Consider the following 19,373-nt stretch of genomic DNA (forward strand, 5'->3'; position numbering starts at 1 on the left):
CCAGTGTACTATTTCCAGCCAACGAAAAAAACGGAGGATACATTTTCAATTGGATTTCGTAGCTCCCAGCTCCCGAGCCTTCGTCTTGTGCGTATCCATCTCTTGCCAGTCCCGAAATCTTCTTATCGAGTAAAATCATTGACTCCAATCCAATGTGACAAATCTTGACAGTAAAACAACTTCGACTTCAAATCTTTTTCTTGTCTAATCTTGCGGACCATCCTTTTTTCCCCCCATCACGACCTTCTTGATCATTTCTCCATTTCGAATCGCGACCTGTCTTCTTTCTCACGTTCTTCTCATTGCTCCCGGAAGCTATGTGTTCCGACCTCATTGGAAGGTTTACATCTGGGGTTTTCCTTGGAAGTATGTAGTTTCGTCTCTTAGGAAGCTGAATTTGCTGCAAATTAATTGATGGGATTCTAAATGGGTTCTTTGGAATCCGGAATCCCATTGAAGGGAAGCTTATTTGGGTCTCAGTCGAGTAGAAGGAGAGACAATCCATTCTCGCAGAGATTTAGATCGAGCTTTTCGCGTTTGCTTTTCAAGAAACTAGATTACGTCCAATGGATTTGCACTGTGGCTGTCTTTCTATTTTTCATAGTCGTTTTCCAAATGTTCCTACCTAGTTCGGTAATTGAAAAATCAGAGGATTCCTTGAGAGCTAAGATGCTATCTGGGACTCTATTGCATTTTGAAGATATAGAGAAGTATGTATTGGACATTGAGGATGGTACAAGATTTCTGCCTAAGATTTCGGAGAAGTTCAATAGGGAGGCGAATCCGTTTAACCGGACGGGACAACATGTCGGGTATAGAAAGCCTCAGCTGGCGCTGGTTAGTTCTCGTAATGGCCATTTTCTTGCTCTTTAGCGAGCTAATTTGGTTTTTCTTTTCTCAGTGATACAACCTAAACCTCTTCTATTATTTAGAATATGAATTCATGTTCATTGTGGGTCAAAGCTCGTCAAACATAAACTTACGAATTTAATAAAATGGGTGAGGTTTGCGGAAATTCAGGGCTTTTGAGTTAACATGAAGTTTAACAATTAATTAGCCTTAAAAATATATGATCTTTTTTATACCCACCGACAATAATTTTGTTTCATTTTCCTCTTGGACAATTAAATTTATATGATTTCAACTTTTTTCCTGAAGATATCTGGAGAACTATTGGTTGATTCACAACAATTGCTACTGGTAACAATTGCATCTGTTTTGCTAGAGATTGGCTACACAATTCAGGTACTGCATTTACAATTTGTTCTCCGTCATTAATTTGAAAAGTAATTTGAACATCGGTAGATGGCGATAATTTTTTGATGGGGGCGGGGAGTGGGGACGTCCCTAAATAGTTGCTAATTTGAGCGTCTGTGATAGTTGCTCTATCATGGGATTGAAAGGCTTCGACTACAGTATTTTATATCTGGAAGAGGAAAGAAGTACAAATTAAATGTTCTCATTTGCATGTACGCTCACTCTGCTAGTACAAAACGCCTCACTTGAATATTAAGGTCTGAGGCGTTCATTCTTGGAGCAGCAAGTCTGCCATGCATAGGGAGTCATGCTTGACAAGTGCCTCTGTGTCACTTTTGTTTTAAAATTTGCGCCTTTTGTTGTTAGAGAATGGTCCCTGACTGGACAGGCTACTATGTGCCTAGGATTTATGCCAATCGTTAGTGACATGACTTGATGACTAATGTTGTCTTTTGAAATTGTGCAGAATTATCACTAGTTGTCAGAAATAGAAGTGCGTCATACCTTATTGTTTACATTGGATTGAGACATGCCATTGTCTTATTATTTTTTTTTTCCCATTCATCAACTAGAAGCATTAATTTTTTTCTTGCATAAATAATTGAATATGTTATATCTATTACTTGCATGTCATCATTACATAGAAAGAGCTGAACTTTATTTTTATGATGTTTCACTCAAGCTCATAAAAGACATCTCATTTACCAAATCACCTTTTCTATATTCATCTTTATGTTCCATTCCCTCCTTTGTATCCAATAGCCTCTAAAGGTATATTACACGAACTGAATATGGTGTTTTTAGGTTGATTTTGTTATTATTGTTTTGGGTTCAAGTGAGTACTTTGTTTTGCAGGTTTTTTCTCTTGAAGATGGTCCAGTGCGTGATGTTTGGATAAATTTAGGAGTTCCCACTACTGTTATTAAAACTTGTGACAAGCTGGAGAACACGGTAGATTGGCTAAGGTATTCTTAATGTAAAACATTTAACTACTAGGATAAGCATGTTCAATTTTTTTTTTTTTGATAATTAGCATGTTAAAAATTTTGAATGTTTTTAAGAGTTGATATGTTGAGAAATCAGAACCCTTTAACTTGGGCCAAATATAACTTTCTATTGATGCTCCTTGTATTTGTCTTGCTTCTAACTCGATTAGTGATGACAATTCAGTAGAAAATTATGGCCAAATTATAATGTATTGTCAAAATATCTCCAAATTCGAGCCCTGGTTCCTTGATTAATTTTCTGTATTCCCTTAGTTCTCTTTTTCTAAAGTCATTTCACATCCAATTCATGTGATTCACTAGGGGCAGTTCCTCATTGTGTTCCCAATAGAGTGAAGTATTTTGGATGGTTTCATTTGGGCTGGTTTCTCAATAAGTCCCTGATAGAGAAAAGTGCAGTATTTTGGTTGAATACTCGAATTTATCAAATGATAATTGCATCTGATAGTAATGTGTCTTTTGCAGCTATGATGGTGTAATTGTGAACTCTCTCGAAGCCAAGGGTGCTTTTTCTTGGTAAAATCTACTTATCTCATTTCATTTCTTGAAGGACAAGTTTATCCTAAAAGCTTGATAAATGATAGAGCACAATGGCGTCTTGCAATCCATGTAGCCGACCCCACCTAGTGGGATAAAGGCTTGTTGTTGTTGTATTTCTTGAAGGACAAGTTTCTGACTTGTCAATTGATTCACTGCTGATTATTGGTCTTATAATATAAATAGATTGAAATGAGCTCCAGAAGCTGTCTGATGTACTGGTTACATTGTAACGGCATTAGAGGCTTGGTTGACTAAACATTTAAGATGTGATGCCAGAATTTGTACTTTTATCTTTTAACACGTAAACTTCCATACCATGTTGACGTAATATTGTCTGTCTGCCTCAAAATTGTGAACTTTTACCAGTAGCTCTGGCCCAGCATTCTAACTGGTAGTTAGACTAATTTGTGTTCAAATTGCATGGCATATAGATAACATGATTTCTGTTTTGTTGCACGTATTCTATCACGATTGATTTAATGAAAAATATAAAGAAATAGTTCGATTTTATAATTTAAGTCTGGTTTATATGAATCGTTGTCTATTTTGCATGCCTGTTTGGAAATTTTGTTAATGATACTTACTTATGCAACATGCATGGGAAGGGTCAAGAGATGGCTAAAGTTATTTGTTTTAGAAGTTATGAAACTCTGATGTATTACTAAACATGCACTCACCTCGTACTGTATGTGCATGGAGATTTCAATATCTTATTCAAGTCACTTGAATAATTCTAGTTGTCACAGCTTTTTGCAGGAACCCTTCAAGTCTATACCTCTTATATGGATTATTCATGAAAATGCTCTAGCACATCGTGCAAGAAAATATACAATAAATGGGCAGGGTGAACTTTTGAATGATTGGAGAAGAGCCTTCAACCGATCAACAGTTGTTGTTTTCCCAAACTATGCCCTGCCGGTAATATGCACATGCAAGTTATATATTCATCTATTTCCCCCAAACTGTAACCCACCTAACCACTCAAATGGAGGACAAGTTTTCATTAATTCTATGGCCTGTTTTTCCCTGTTGTTAATTCCTTCTTTACCAGTAAAGAACAAGTATGAATCAGTAGTTAAATATAATCTTAATATTGGGTACCAGTATCCTAGGTATTAATTCTTATTTAAAAGATCCTGTGTATTGACTAGAATTGTGGAGCATAACTTGTCATTGGTGATTGATGTTTCCTTTGTAATTACACAGATGCTTTACTCCATATTTGATGCTGGAAATTTTTTTGTCATTCCCGGTTCTCCTGCTGAATCAATAGAAGCAGATTCTTTTATGGCATTAAAGAAAGATAATCTGCGCAACAAGATGGATTTTGACCCTGAAGATGTCATTATTGCAATTGTCGGAAGCCAATTTTTTCACAAAGGTTCGTGGTTGGGGCATGCTATTGTTTTACAGGCTCTGTCACCACTTCTGGCAGAATTCCTGTCAAACAAAGATAATTCTAGCGCACATCTACAAATCATTGTTCATACTGGCGAATCATCAACTAACTACAGTGTAGCTCTTGAGGTATGTATACTATGTTCTTTTATCCTTATTTTTGTGGGTAGATATTTCTAAGGTTTTGTCCCTTATTCTGTTTCAATAGACTATGGTTCGCGCCTTGAAATATCCAAGTGGCACTATAAGGCACATAGCTGGAGACTTGAATGTAGACTCTGTTCTTGACACAGCTGATATCGTGATATATGGATCATTCCTTGAAGAGCAATCTTTTCCAGAGATTTTGATTAAAGCAATGTGCTTCGGAAAACCAGTTATTGCCCCAGATATTCCCATGATCAGGAAATATGTATGTCTCTTCTATGGTCTATTTAGATTGACATTTATGTCATTCTTTGCATCAATCATTAACTAAACAATTTGTAGTTTTCATATTTTGAATATCAATATTTTATGGTGCATATTTCTTAGCAAAGTAATAACTGTAGTGCCAACATCTAGGTTGATGACAGGGTGAATGGCTACATTTTTCCCAAGGAGAACAGCAGGGTTTTGACACAAATTATGTTGGAAGTGATCTCGAAAGGGAAAATATCACCACTAGCTCGTAATATTGCCTCAATAGGGAGAACTACTTCCAAGAACCTTTTGGTTTCGGAAACCATTGACAGATATGCCAATCTGCTTCAGAATATTCTCAATCTTCCATCTGAAGTTGCTCTTCCGAAGGAAGTATCAGAAATCTCTCCTAATCTTAAAGAGCAATGGCTGTGGCATTTATTTGAAGCAGTCTCAAATTTTACACATCAAAATAGCACATCAAGAAGTAACACATATTTAGATAAATACGAGGAGCTATGGAACCATCCTCAAAAAAGCAGATCTAGTGTTACCGTTGCTGATAATGATTCATTTTTATATAGAATTTGGGAAGAAGAAAAGAATATTCAGATGGCTATTACAAGAAGAAGAGAGGAAGAACAGGTAAATCTTTATTCATTCCCCTTTGGATGCGTAACAAATCAAAATTTAAGTGGTGTTCTTTGAAATTTAATGCAGCTAAAGGATAGAATAGAGCAGTCAAGAGGAACATGGGAGGAAGTATACCGAAATGCTAAAAGGGCTGATCGGTCAAAGCATGATTTGCATGAAAGGGATGAGGGGGAACTTGAGCGGACAGGTCAACCACTTACTATTTATGAACCTTACTTTGGGGAAGGAACCTGGCCTTTTCTGCATGATAGATCTCTTTACCGTGGAATTGGGCTGGTAAGTTGTGCATATATTGTCATTTTATCAACTTAATAAGTTGTTATATCAGTCCAAGAATCACCCTTTCCTCCTTTCAAATAAGAAATGTTCTTTATAACTACAGCATATTAAATGTCAGTAATAATATTAGCTGAAGTAAATTTTCTTCTTTTGATTTAACTGGTCCTTGTGATGCCTAGTCCAGGTTCATATATATTCATGCCTTGTTTATCTTCTCTAATTGGCTAGCTTTGATGTGGTAGACATTTTAATTTCTTGTTCCTCAACAAGATAAAATCCCAAAACATATATGAGAAAAAGTGGGTGTGGCATCTATTAAGGGGAAATTGATAGAAAATCGTTTGAGATGATTTGAACATGTACAGAGAAGATTGTGGAAGGCACCAGTAAGGAGAGCGGAACAGATAATTTGAGCCCTGTAAAGAGGGGTAAAGGAAGAACACTTGTGGAAGTTGTTGACTGAGATCTCGTAATTAATAACATTCCTAAAAACTTAATAAATGATAGAGCATAATGGTGTTGCGCAATCTGTAGCCGACCCCATCTAGTGGAATAAGATTTGTTTTTTGTTGTTTTGTTCCTCATTGTACTTATTCTCCACTTCTAGCTACAATTTTGACTGGGCTTAGGTTGACTATGCCTCAACTATTCTGTAATAGTTTTTTTTCCCCCTCTAATCAGAATTTAATAAAAATGAGTAGCTACTTATTAACATAATGGTTGGTATATACTGAATTTTGCAGTCCACTAAAGGTCGAAGATCGGGTAGAGATGATGTCGATGCACCATCTCGTCTTCCACTCCTCAATAATCCTTACTATCGAGACATACTTGGTGACTATGGAGCCCTTTTTGCCATTGCAAATAGGATAGACCGTATACATAAGAATGCTTGGATTGGGTTTCAGTCTTGGAGAGCATCTGCAAGGAAGGTATGCAATTTCTTTGGCCTAGTCATTGACACTATTTCCCTTCTGCTGAAATAATTGAAATTTTAATTACTAATTCCCCCCCCCCCATCCATGTTGTAATTTCATCTTAATTTTGAAGGCTCTGATGCTGGTTGTCTATCTACCTTTAAGTTAACTATATATGGATACAGATATCATTGTGTATACTGTAAAGTATCTGAAAACAAGCAATTGTCACCTTCTTGGATAAAGTACTTTTAAATTGCTAGCTGAAGAAATGAATAAGAAAATGAAAAAGCGTAAAGTTTGTACCGAAACATTTAATGTGTAGGTTTTATTCTCCTGTCATTTCATATGTCATAAACTCTGTATGCAGGTCAAATGCAACAACATAAATCAGACAATCGAAAAGTTATATATCACATGTGTCTTTTTTCTGGGTTGTTTGACGTCTAGATGGGTCTTTGGCAGGCATTTTTGTCCAGAACTGCTGAAAACGCACTATTAGATTCCATACAATCCCAAAGGTATGGGGATGCACTATACTTTTGGGTTCGTATGGATGAGGATCCCCGAAAACCTTTGCAGAATGACTTTTGGTCATTTTGCGATGCCATCAATGCAGGAAATTGCAAGTAAGACCCTTTTAAAGGCATTGTGTGCTTTTCCTTTACTTTGGTAGTTTAGGTCCTTTGCCTTCGATATTTAAAGATATATCTTGATTTATTCCCCTTGATGTTCGAGTAAAGGTTTGCTTTCTCTGAGGCATTGAAGATAATGTATGGGATAAAAGATGATCTGGATTCATTACCACCAATGCCAGTAGATGGCGACACTTGGTCTGTCATGCAGAGTTGGGCCTTGCCTACGAGATCCTTTCTTGAGTTTGTAATGTTCTCAAGGTATTAGAGATTGCACCAGTGGATGTCCCTGGTTTGTTAATAAGCGATTTGATCTGCTCTTGTCCGCAGCTTGTTAAAATTTTGAATAACTGATGGAAGCAATCTTTTGTGCAGAATGTTTGTTGATGCATTGGATGTACAGGTGTACGGTGAACACCATTCGAGTGGACGCTGCTATTTGAGTTTGTCAAAAGTAAATTACTCCTTTAAAAATTGGTACTTTTTGCATCGTGTGTTTTTATTAAGGTATTAAAAATTGGGTTAGCCATTGAAATGATGGCTTGTCATAGTTAAATGGTTGGACCATAGTTGAACCAGCCACAGTTAAAATAATATATTTTTAATTATATACTAATTAATTTGAATAAGAAAGATAAACATAAGAATAAAATTGATTTCCAATGAACAAACAACATTAAAATTTATTAAAAAATTAAAGGAAGTAAAGATCTGAGACAAGAATATAATTTATTAACTTTAATAAATATTTTATAAACCATAAAATGTTATTAACTTTTTAAATTATATTTTTATTTCAGATCTTTACTCACTTCTATAAAAATAACAAAATAACTATGCTATCTAAAATATTTATAATGCATGCTTATTTTATAATCTCTGATTTCATTATATATATATATATATATATATTATATTTTACAATTGTTCATTGGCCGCCTTCCTTTACCATTGATTATTAGGCATATGTATACATTAAATATAAATCATAGCTTAAAAAATAATTAAATTAAAAAAAACCTGTTTGAACTAGTTGAAGCATCAGTTTTGACCAGTTTCTTTTAAGCCATTTCACCTGATTCTCTGAACCGAGCCAGTGACTAGTTCACTGGTTTCCGATCCAACCTACCATTTCAGTCTAGTTCTTAATACCACTTGTTTTAATGATCTTCTCCTTGTACTTTAATTTCATGGAAATTTGTTGTTTTGCATTACCATCACATCATTCTAAATTCCTTACACTCCTTGTTACACATCATTCTAAATTCCTTACACTGTCATAATTCATCATAATATTTGTGTTATATTGGTAAAAGAATTTTTTTTTCATAAATAATTCCCTACAGCCATTTCAAAGAGCGTGTTGATTGAGTAAAATGACCTTTCAAGTTGAGTTCTAAATTCTCCAGTTCACTACCCAGAACTAGAAGGGCAGGGCCGTGGGGGTGGAGTTTGCCTGGCCGAGAGAGGAAGCTATTAAAATCTAAATTACATGCTTCAAAGTAGAAAAATGCATGCGGTTCTATTTATTTTTAACTACCTTATTAAGCTTCTTATTGCTTACTTTGTTGGCATTGTCCTAATGTATGGATTGATATGTAAATGGCGACAATTGCTTGTTATTGCTTATGCTATGTCGCTTCTTGTAAACACATGCTATTTTGATTTTGGTGCTATTGCGGTAATATTTCCTGCAGTCTTTATTTTTCAAGTTGGTCCCTTAAGTTTTTGAGTATGTAATTCAGTTCTTAAGGTCTTGCTAAATTTTAATTTGGTTTTGTATCTAACCTTCATTCAAGGATCCCTAAAATCTGCTGGATTAGCCAATGATGTGTATGTCATCTTGGTTCTTATTTTTCCCCATTTTTTGGGGCAAATGCCATCTTGGCACTTCGAAAATACTGGGTCAGAAAATTTTCGCTGCTCTCATGAGGGTTTAAGTTGAGGTCTCAAATTAGATACTTCTAGAATTACAGTGATCTAGTCTTAGTCCATTTACGAACCCTTAAAGAGAAGAGTTTACAAATTGAATAAAATCTTGATTACATTATTACACTTGCTGCTTATTTTGCCTCCTCTCTTAATATATGGATAAATTTGTATACTGCAGGATAAGCATTGCTATTCGCGGCTCCTTGAGCTTCTTGTAAATGTATGGGCATACCATAGTGCCAGGAGGATTGTGTATGTGAATCCTGAGACTGGTCTAATGCAGGAACAACACAACTTCAAGAACCGTAGAGGGCATATGTGGATCAAATGGTTCTCATACACCACATTTAAGAGCATGGATGAGGACCTGGCAGAGTTATCAGATTCTAAAGCTACCAACAGCCATTGGTTGTGGCCATCAACAGGGGAAGTTTTCTGGCACGGTGTATATGAGAGAGAGAGGAATCTACGGCACAAGGAGAAGGAGAAAAGGAAGCAGAAAAGTATTGAGAAACTGAACCGAATGAGGAAGCGACATCATCAGAAAGTGATAGGCAAGTATGTGAAGCCTCCGCCAGAAGAGGAGGAAGGTTCAAACTTGCCGAAAGAAGCATGATATATGCTCTGACGGGTTTCTTGACTGATGATTCTTTTCTTCTTTTGTAACTTACGTTTCACTTTTCTGCTCCCACATAAATGTGATTTTCTTTAGATATCCCTAACAGGACAGGAAAAAATGCTGGTGTAATCAGTCTTGAGGGGTTTTGTACTGGGAAAAACTGCATTCTCCTGGTCATTGACGCTTGATGCTGATTAATAACTAATGTGTAAAGTAATCTAGTGTTTTTGCCCTAGATTTTTTTGTTGTGTGCGTGGTTTCATTCTTGGAGGATGGAAGTTTTTAGAGAAAGGAAGAGGGGCAAGGCAAATTGTAATTTCTGGAAGAACTTGTAGATGACAATGAAACTAACTCGTGGTCGTGTTATGTTTGACGCTCAGACATCTTTTGGCATCAAATCTTTCCTGTGATTCTGTGAACCGTGCTCAGAAACTTCAAAAGCATATTTGGTCTTCATAGAAATAGGATATGATATGGTAACATATCTCATTGCCGCATTGCACCAGTACTCTTGCTGTCTTCTATTATACATTTTTAAATTAAAAAGACAAATTAGAGAGAATCACGTCATTTAATCCTTCGACATCAATTTAACTTTTTTCCCCTTCAAATTAACATGTGAATAGAAAGCTGCTATAATGTAACCCCAAAAAAAAAAAGGAAAACAGAGTCAGTAAAAAGAGCAATATTACTACCACGATTCGAATGGAGAAAGGAGAAGAAAGTTTGATTTCTGTTGGGTTTGCTTTCGTAACCGTTGTATTTGCGGTAAAATGGGGTCCATTTATTTTTTGGGGCTCGATCCATTGTTTTGAGAATGGAACAATACTGGGCCTCGACGGCTCCGCTAATCATAAACAATGCCACATGATTAAACTAGACCTTAGCAATCTTGAGCTTCGTATACAACGGAATCTACATCATTCGTCAGTTACATCTAGAAAATAGAACTGGCCGCGCTTTGTTAAAAGGATCAGTAGTTACTTTATATATCTATCCATACGATCAACTTCACCCAGATGAACTGGGATTGACGGAGGAAGCAGACAAGAGTTTCTAAGCAAGGGAAAAGCACCTAATTTAGTGCCCAAGGCCTTCGAGTTCGAGTTCTTCAAGGTTTGTTTGGAGGACAATGACAGTCATCTCAAATAATGCAGAACACCGAATTGTTCAGACCATTTGAATTATCATGGCACCGAATCTGCATCAGTCAACAATTTGCCGACGGCCTGGTGAGCTTTCAAGTTCTCAACTTTTTGGTTTCCTCCCATTAATCTCCTCGTACCATCCGATGGCCTGTGGAGTTTTCAAGACCAAGTTGTTAATGTTATATTAACTGAGAACTGCTGATTGGCCCAAAAATGGCTTTAACTTGTGCCAAACGACTAATATATTCAATGAAATATAAAAGGGAGAGATCTCAAGGTCAAGATTTGAAACCAAATAGAACCATTTAACTATAATTATGGTAGAGCAAACTATGCAGATGAAATGAACTGGAAAAGAACATAAAGTCAATCAAGTAAACCTAAAACAAGCTGAATTATTTATGATTAAACCAAAACTTCTAAAAGTTAATAGAACCAACATACGAACATTAAAAATTTTCCAAACAACTTGATATCTTCAAATTGAATTGTGGATGAAAATGTAATTTTCCATGATGCATCCAATTTCCATACAACCCGCACTTTCATGTTTTGTTTCTCCCATAATTAAATTCTAGACTTTGACTCTAAAAAATTGAGAGAGTAAACTGTACCTGCATCTATAATAAAAATTTCAGAGCTCCTACCTAAGAGGCTTCATACCCTGTTAATGATCCATAAAAAAGATTCGTTGTTGCTAGTTGTCAAAAGTGTAGATCTTTTCAGGAAGTAAAGACAGATCATAGAAAAGCAAAAAGCTGGTGCAATGCAAATATAAGAGCTTATTAAGCCGCTAGGTGGTGGTCCAATGGCAAGGAGTATAATTTAGCAAGTAATCTTAGGTTCAAACCCATCATGTACCTTTAGAAGAAGCACATTTGGATAGGCTGAAGGAAAAGAGTACATTGAGTTATTCAAATAAAGCTTTTACGAGACAATTAGGATGCAATGTAAAGGTACATTTTTTAATTGTAAACATACAACATAAATGGCAATAGATGTTGAAGTGACCACTCCTTTCAACGACAGAAAATGATAAATTTAGAGTTACTCACGGCTCCAATACTTTCATATAATCTCCATCCTTCAAGAAGATTAAATAATAGACTAATGTCAAAATTTCAAATTACAATCCCTCTTGTGCTTGGTAGATTCTCTTCATTTATCTCTTAATATAGATAGATGCATCAGGATTCAGGACCCTTTGCTCCTTGAGTATACATTAAATCCGTTTTCAATTCCATCCACTACTCTTGAAACAGAACTTTCTCCCACTTGAACCCTTTAAGAATTCCATAGTTTCTTCCTATTCTTCCAGATTAAACACACTTGAATTCCCAAGCTCTTTCATAGGCTAAGTCCTTCATCTGGAATAATAATTATATAAATCTAATTTGAAGGTAAAAAAAAGTTCCATTGGTGAAAAGTGTTGTACTCTGGCTTTGAAACAGCTGCCCATCTGTTCTAACTTGCAGCTACTTCCATGGGGAGTGAATCAGTTGGTGCTTATGGTAAACTCTAAGTGTGTCATATTGAAATGCCAATACTTTCAATAGTTCTTCTCGACACTTAGGTCTGATAGAACAGAATAGTTTTGCTTTGGAGTATTCTCTTTATAACCCCTAACATCTGATATAGGACAACTGTGTTGCTTTGAAGTATTCTCTTTATTTGCACCTTCCCTCTCCCGGATAATATTTTTGTCTCTTACTAAAATAAATAAAACCTGTGACCACTTACCTTTGCATTTTATATCTAGAAATGTTGCTAGTACACCCAGACAAATCCCTTCCTTATATTTCACTACGGCTCACATTTTTGCTCGCTGATTACCCCCAAAATGAGGAGGTCAATTTTTTGTTCAAAAAAGTAACACCCTACTCTTGTACAAATTAGATAATTACTGCTGTATTCTGAAGAAGTAACACCCTACTATTGTACAAATTAGATAATTACTGCTGTATTCTGAAGAAGCCATCATTAAGTTTACCTTTGATGCCCGAAACTCATTTATTGCCATTCTAAGAGAATCATCTGATAGGATCAACCGTGACAGTGCCCCAGTGCTTAATCTGCAATATTTAAATTAATATCATATTAAACATGAAAAATTCTGATAAGTCTAACGGGAAAGTCAGCCTTGCAATATATCGCCCTCAGTTCTAAACCAAATCTTCATTGTACAAGGATTGCCTAAAGAACCAGGCATCAAATGCTTGTATTTATTGAACTACATTATGTATTTTCTTCAATAACTTTCAATTCATTTCAACTTAAATATCAATTTCTTCATCATCCTATATCCAATTTCTAAGTGATAACTTATAGCAAAAAAGCAAAAATATTTAAGCAAAAAATATACCCGAGAAACTTTGCAGCTTCCGAGATAGATCCCTCAACTGCAAAAATGAGATCCAACAAAGCTTGCATTCCCTGTGGCAAAGGACCTCAACTATTACATGGTTCTCTCTAACCCTATTATGTCTTGTGGCTAACTAGCAAATTCATTGATTATTATAAGAGAAAAAAGAAGAAATGAGCAGTAACTAACGGATAGAAAGACATCCTGTGCACATTGCATAAAGAGACATACGAGGACAAATTTTGGGTTGTTTGGTCCAATTCGAGGACCACAATCTGATCCTCTAATGGATGACTTAGCAGGAAGTATTTGCAGAAGCTCTTGAGGTGGTGAATAAGCATCGAGATCCAAAGTGTTCCTGACTAGCTCAAGAGATTAATTTATATCCATCAGCAAAATCATTGTTAAATATCAGTATAAAGTAAACATATTTTGGTCAAGTTAGTCACAAATACGAGAAAATCCTAAAAGGAAGTAAGAACTCTTTTAACTTCAGTTAATGCATAACAACACAAGAAGACACCCCCAAGATTTTCAGGATTGTAAATTAAACACAGTCAAATTGGAAAGGCGAGGCACTGATATACCTTTAAGAGCTATCAGAGCACGGAGGCGAGTCAAGGCAGATGCACGATTCTTGTGCTGTGATCGATCCTCAGCAGCCTAGAATGAAATCCAAGTGAATAAGTTTCAAAACGAAATCGTAAAGGCGATAGATGGGAAAGGACAAAATGGAAAATAACCTGAGCAATAATACCAGTGGGAAGGTGCTTGAGGCGAACCGCAGACTCGCGCTTGTTTCGGTGCTGACCACCTGGACCAGAAGACTTGAAGGTATCCATCTCGCACTGCCGCATGAGTTCTTCGTTCGTCAATTCCAGGTACCTTTTACCCAAACCCTCAGTACCAGTATCGACCGAGGCATTTGCAGCATTACTGTAATTCAGGCACCAGAGCAAGCTACGGTGGTGGTGTGGATGTTGCAGGAAGCAGAGGTGAGTCCTCCTTGGAGCTGTTGAGGGAATTGAAAAGAATATAGTATGGGCTTTGAGGAAGCAAGAAGATGATGAGGATAAGGAAGAAAGATGATGAGGGTAGGAGGAAGGAGAAGCGTCACAAGAATGGAGACGATGACGGTGACAACTGCAAATCGCAGACAGAGAATTGCTAGTCCTGCCCAGACATGTAGCAATTCTTGATTTGCAGAGGCTTTGACATGCCATTGTCGCCGGCGACCGGAGCGATCCGCGTGTACAAACTGCAGAGAGTGACACGGACGACGTATATGCACTTTTTTTTTTTTTAAATAAAAAGAATAGCCAGAGAAAGCTGGGCGAAATGTAAGGACCATATTTGTGAAGCTCACAAGCAACTATGCTTCAAACTGCTTCATGAATCTGTGTTTGCAATATATCTGATATCGACATTTGTTAATATTTTTTGAATACGTGTAAAGCATTGGAATAACATTTTTTTTAATTTAAAAAAATAATTTTTAATACATGTTTGATACTCCTAAATTATAAGTTGATATTTTAAAACCAAAATTTTTTAAAAAAATTAAATTTATTAAAAGTTGTAATGTTAAACATTTTATTATTAATATATTTTTTGATTTACTTGTAAAGTTAAAGATTAGATTTTGTTTAAAAAAATTAGTTTCAGATGTAATAAAAGAATAAAAATTATATTTTTATTTATCTAAAAAAATTACATTTTTTTAATTATAAAAACAAGAGAATGTAATTTTATTATAATCGAGAAAATATTAATACTATACCTATTAAATAAAAGTATAATTAGTAATTATATTTTGCTAGATATTATTATAAAAAACTATATATGCATGTTAATTTAGATATTTTTTTAATTAAAATTATATTTTTAATATTTTTTTATAAATATATATAAGTATCAAAGATCTATCGTATCATTTTTTTTAAAATTAAAGCATCAACATATTTGATATACATATCAATATATATTTTTTGGACAAAAAAAAACCACAAAAGATTTTCACTATTTCCAGATAAGAAAAAAAAAACTTATTTAATAGTTTTCACTCTTTCCAACGCACAAACACTAGAAAAAACCACATTTCTTGTCAAATGCAGCGGAGGGACGAGGGAGCTCACAAAGGAAGATCCGAAGATGTATGGTTTGATTGCGATTTCAAAACTTAGGTTTTTCAGAATTGTTTTTCTTGCTCGCAATTTCTCCTTATTAGGAAAGGTGAGTAGGAATTAGTAAATTAGTAATTATATTATTGATTTGTAAATAGTAATTACATAATTGAGGAAAGTATCAATTTTTTTCATTGAAAGATGAGTACATACAAGTCTATTTTCTTTTTAAAATTGCAAATTTAAAAGTTATTGAAACTATTGTGAAATGATAGAACCAAAACATTGCATCGTGTTTTTTATCACAAAAGGCAGCAAAATTCAATGGTTAAAGCTGAAAACACTTGCCAACACCATCAAAACATGGCAACCACATGATAGAGATCTAAACTCCTCAAGTACCATTTCAGAATTTAATTCCAAGACGTGTATCGGAAGAATTATCTGGGAGATTACAACCCTTTAAATGAAACTCGAATTCCTTGAAGAATTAGTTGTGGAAATACCTCCAGAAACCACAACCCCCCCCCCCAAAAAAAAAAAAAAACGATATATCCACAAGACGACCTCAATTCCAGCTTTATGTATTTGTAGTGTATCACACCATGCCGTCTACCTTCCGATATAAATGAATAGGATCGACATGATGTACAGATGTCAGGTGCATAGCATTTTTAAAACCATATAATGTCCAATCAAATACAATTGGCTAGTTTACCTATTTTTGTAGGCCATATGACATCTGGCCATCTGGTTAAAGCGTTTGCAACTAGAACCCGAGCATCTGATTAAGGTACACTCTGCTATAAAGTGGGAAGAGAGGCCAGCCAGGGGAGCAGTTTTTCATGGACAGAGTCAGGTCTGTCATCATGGGGACAATGTCCAACCCCTTCTAGTATGAAGAGCTTAACGTTTGCTTGTCGAGAAGACAATGAAGAAAAGTATCTGCCAACAGGACCATCAATAGGAGTAAAAGGGTCTTGATCTCCCCATAAAACTAAAACAGGCAGGGAGATTCTTGGCATCAACTGAACTGGGTTAGGCCCTGGTGGCCCCGTTACTATGGAAACAAAGGCATCCAACGCCCCCACATCATTTGCTGGTTCTCTAATAATCTGCAGCATATACAGAGTCAAAATGCCAAGTTGTTTACATGGAGACAATCAGGTTCTTCCTTCAATTTAACTATAAAATGAGAAACAGTCCATTATTTGCTGCTAAGTTTGATGGAATGTTTACATCTTTTGCCTATTTATCGAAAAATCTAATATGGAAAGAACTATAGAAAAGTCTTATTCAATATTAAAAAAAAAAAAAGAAGTGTAGCATTACCTCCACTAGCTCTTCATCTACATACTCCTTATTTCCATACACAGACAATAGTACGTCCCTCAAGTTTTCTCTGTATCCAAGCAAACACTATGTTTAGATTGATTATTCTAAAATCTTCAAAGTGATTGCAGCCCAACTTAGAAAGAATACCTCTGTTTGACACGCTCGAAAATTGCTGAGGCAATTCCCTTTTGATTCAATAAGAAATCAACCAGCCAAAGCAGAGGTAATAATAGCTTGATTCTCCAGTCATCAACTATGGCCTTATTGTTCATACCACCAGCACAATTTAACAGAACAAGTCCTCGAACAAGAGTCTGACCTGAATCTGGTTGAGGACTATAATGCATAAGTAAGGCATACAAAATGTTTCTGATGCAAATTCTACCTGACTGACCATTTGACAGAGAAATAACGGTTTGACTTCAGGTGTATGCCAAACATACCTGAGGCTGCAATGACACAAGCAAGACTGCCAACAGAATTCCCTATTAATACAGTTGGCTCCTGAATAACTTCATCCAAGAAATCCAGGATCAACTGTTTGTAGTGAAAGCTGGATCAGCACGGTAAGTTTGGAACGTGTAAGATTTGATGTCCAGAAAAAACTCAACAAAGAAATACCTGAGCCCATGTTTCCATGGTATATGAAAAGCTCTGAGGCTTATCAGATGCCCCAAAACCAAGAAGATCAATGACATAAACAGTATGATTGCGAGCTAATGTCTTGATATTCCTGAAAGAGCCTCAACATGTCGGAAAAAATATATATGAACAATTTACAAGACTGAAAAGACTACTCTTGTGTAGGATATTTATATATATATATAGACATTGAAGAGCTTTCCTCTATCTCGTCATGTTTCGCATCTGAAATATTTAGTTATTCATGTATTAAATGCGCACATAGAGAAAAGCCAGTAACAGAACAAATTGTGTCATCTCTACGAGGAATTTTGCTAGTCCACAAGCCCTGACTAGGATAATGATGCTAAAAGCCTAAGAGTACTTAATAGCATATAATTTTGACTTTATCCACTTTTGGCTCTCAAATACAGGGATAGTTAATGTTGCTGCAAGAGGATGATCGGTAATTCTAGTTAGGAATCGGATAACTTGAAGGGTATTCTGCACCTTGCTTTAAGAGGCTGATCGGTAATTCTAGTTTGGAACTATTTCCTAGTGTAATAAACTAAATGTCCAAAAATTTTAAGGGTATCATAAATGGGTGATATGGAATTTCAATTGGACGAAAATGGTCTTATCAAGTGTGATTTACAGCAAAAGTGGAACTGTTGCTTCAGGACTCATCAATCCATTGACTTCCTATATGCAAATATTATTTAGTTTCTTTCTTGTGGCTATTAAGTAATAAACATGGATAATAACTTCCAAAAGAAATGGGTGGATGGGAAGCAACATTAACAGCAATAGATAAACTAGGGCATGTACCCAAATTACCTGCGCCAATGAGGAACCGATGCACCGAAACCATGAACAAGGAGCAGAGGGGGACCGGTCGGCGACGTCTGAGGTAAATATAAATCAGAAGAGACAAAGTAATTGATGGAGTACTGGCCCTTCCATTGCCATTTCCGGCACTTTTGCTTAAACACTCCCAAATCCAACACGGTATCAACAGCATCGGATGATACCACGGAAGTAGGGGTGGTGGTTGAGGCAGAATTGGAGTTGACGATAACCTCGCGACCATTGTTGAAGACACAAGCGGGAATGGGAGGCTTGGTTGTGTGGTAGGAGTGAAGTTTCCTTCTTGGGGTGAGCAAAGAGACAGTTCTGTGGAGCACAGCCCATGATGCAGCTGAAACATGCGTCTGCAATTGCCAAAGCACAATTGAATGAGAAGCGGCCGTCGCACTCATTCCTCTCGCTGTGGCCCGGCGTTTGAGCACTTGTGTCTCGCACTGTGTTCGGTCTTTTTGAATTATGATATTCTTTTTTTTTTTTGATAAAGAATTATGAGTAAATATCAATTTTTTTATGAGTAAAAATTGTAATATACTTATCCTCCCACAAAACTCCTGTGTTATTAGAATTGAATTGGATTAGCTCAACTAGTTGAATTGAGAATCAATCCTAAATCTATTCCATTTATATCATGAAATTACTATATTTAAGAACAGGCTAAAAACCAATTGAATTGATCTCAAATTGGTCAAAATTGATGGAATTAATAGAAACACTAGTTAAATTGGTTATGCTATTTTTTTTACTTTTTATTTTTTAAAATTTTAATTTATATTTATAAACTATTATTTATATATACTTATACCTAATAAGCATTGATAAATGAAGAAAAATGAACAAATATATAAGAAATAAACATAAAATATGTATATATGTATATATTTTAAAGTTATAGATTATACATTGTGAAATAATATATATTTTTTGGATTAACAAATAGAATATAGATAGATATTACATTTTTTATTTAATATTATTTTGTTTCAAATAGAAAAAATTATTTTTATTATTATATATGATTATTTTTTTTATTTTATTCATGTATTATTTAAAATATATTAATTTATTTATAATCAATTGAACTACAATTCAAATCACAATCCAATCATTAAAACATGAACAAATACCCTAATCTAACTGGTTTTCTTAACATTGCAAAACTTCAATCAACTATAATAAAATCATATCAGCATAATGATACTGGGACTTTTAAAAGAATAATGACAGTCTTGAGGGGGGGGGGGGGAATAAAAAAGCATGACAACAACTACAACAATGATGAC

At 35.4% G+C, this 19,373-nt stretch overlaps 3 protein-coding genes across 11 annotated transcripts; 1 reads left to right on the plus strand and 2 right to left on the minus strand.

Moving 5' to 3' along the window:
- The first annotated feature begins 25 nt into the window (after window positions 1–25).
- LOC129291069 (uncharacterized) lies at window positions 26–10,010 on the plus strand. The gene is made up of 14 exons (XM_054928188.1): window positions 26–837; window positions 1,159–1,245; window positions 2,113–2,222; window positions 2,727–2,777; window positions 3,548–3,719; window positions 4,008–4,328; window positions 4,408–4,611; window positions 4,764–5,246; window positions 5,322–5,531; window positions 6,278–6,466; window positions 6,917–7,080; window positions 7,195–7,347; window positions 7,462–7,540; window positions 9,197–10,010. Exons 1-14 carry the CDS (start codon window positions 427–429, stop codon window positions 9,632–9,634), a joined length of 3,072 nt encoding a protein of 1,023 aa, XP_054784163.1. The 5' UTR covers window positions 26–426; the 3' UTR covers window positions 9,635–10,010.
- A 498-nt stretch (window positions 10,011–10,508) lies between these two features.
- On the minus strand, window positions 10,509–14,570 carry LOC129291719 (uncharacterized). 7 transcript variants are annotated; one of them, XM_054929220.1, is made up of 7 exons: window positions 13,891–14,556; window positions 13,735–13,810; window positions 13,337–13,509; window positions 13,148–13,218; window positions 12,776–12,857; window positions 11,400–11,449; window positions 10,509–10,933 (listed from the first exon to the last, which is right to left on the minus strand). In XM_054929220.1, exons 1-6 carry the CDS (start codon window positions 14,368–14,370, stop codon window positions 11,429–11,431), a joined length of 903 nt encoding a protein of 300 aa, XP_054785195.1. In that variant the 5' UTR covers window positions 14,371–14,556; the 3' UTR covers window positions 10,509–10,933; window positions 11,400–11,428. The 7 variants fall into 7 exon arrangements, 4 of the variants coding, with proteins under 4 accessions (XP_054785195.1, XP_054785198.1, XP_054785194.1 ...); XM_054929223.1 differs by having other exon boundaries at window positions 13,379–13,509; window positions 13,891–14,544; XM_054929219.1 differs by lacking the exon at window positions 11,400–11,449 and having other exon boundaries at window positions 13,891–14,563.
- A 1,077-nt stretch (window positions 14,571–15,647) lies between these two features.
- LOC129290433 (pheophytinase, chloroplastic) lies at window positions 15,648–18,538 on the minus strand. 3 transcript variants are annotated; one of them, XR_008588381.1, is made up of 7 exons: window positions 18,064–18,538; window positions 17,227–17,338; window positions 17,049–17,142; window positions 16,753–16,930; window positions 16,603–16,672; window positions 15,989–16,385; window positions 15,648–15,886 (listed from the first exon to the last, which is right to left on the minus strand). XR_008588381.1 is itself a non-coding variant. In XM_054927194.1 (6 exons), the coding sequence occupies exons 1-6, from the start codon at window positions 18,483–18,485 to the stop codon at window positions 16,074–16,076; spliced, it is 1,188 nt and encodes a 395-aa protein (XP_054783169.1). In that variant the 5' UTR covers window positions 18,486–18,538; the 3' UTR covers window positions 15,648–16,073. The 3 variants fall into 3 exon arrangements, 2 of the variants coding, with proteins under 2 accessions (XP_054783169.1, XP_054783170.1); XM_054927194.1 differs by having other exon boundaries at window positions 15,648–16,385; XM_054927195.1 differs by lacking the exon at window positions 17,227–17,338 and having other exon boundaries at window positions 15,648–16,385; window positions 17,049–17,158.
- Between the last annotated feature and the right edge of the window lie 835 nt (window positions 18,539–19,373).

This window comes from Prosopis cineraria, unplaced genomic scaffold, assembly GCF_029017545.1.
Source record: "Prosopis cineraria cultivar Desert tree isolate PC_DT_omini unplaced genomic scaffold, ASM2901754v1 PC13, whole genome shotgun sequence".
Lineage (NCBI taxonomy): Eukaryota > Viridiplantae > Streptophyta > Magnoliopsida > Fabales > Fabaceae > Prosopis > Prosopis cineraria.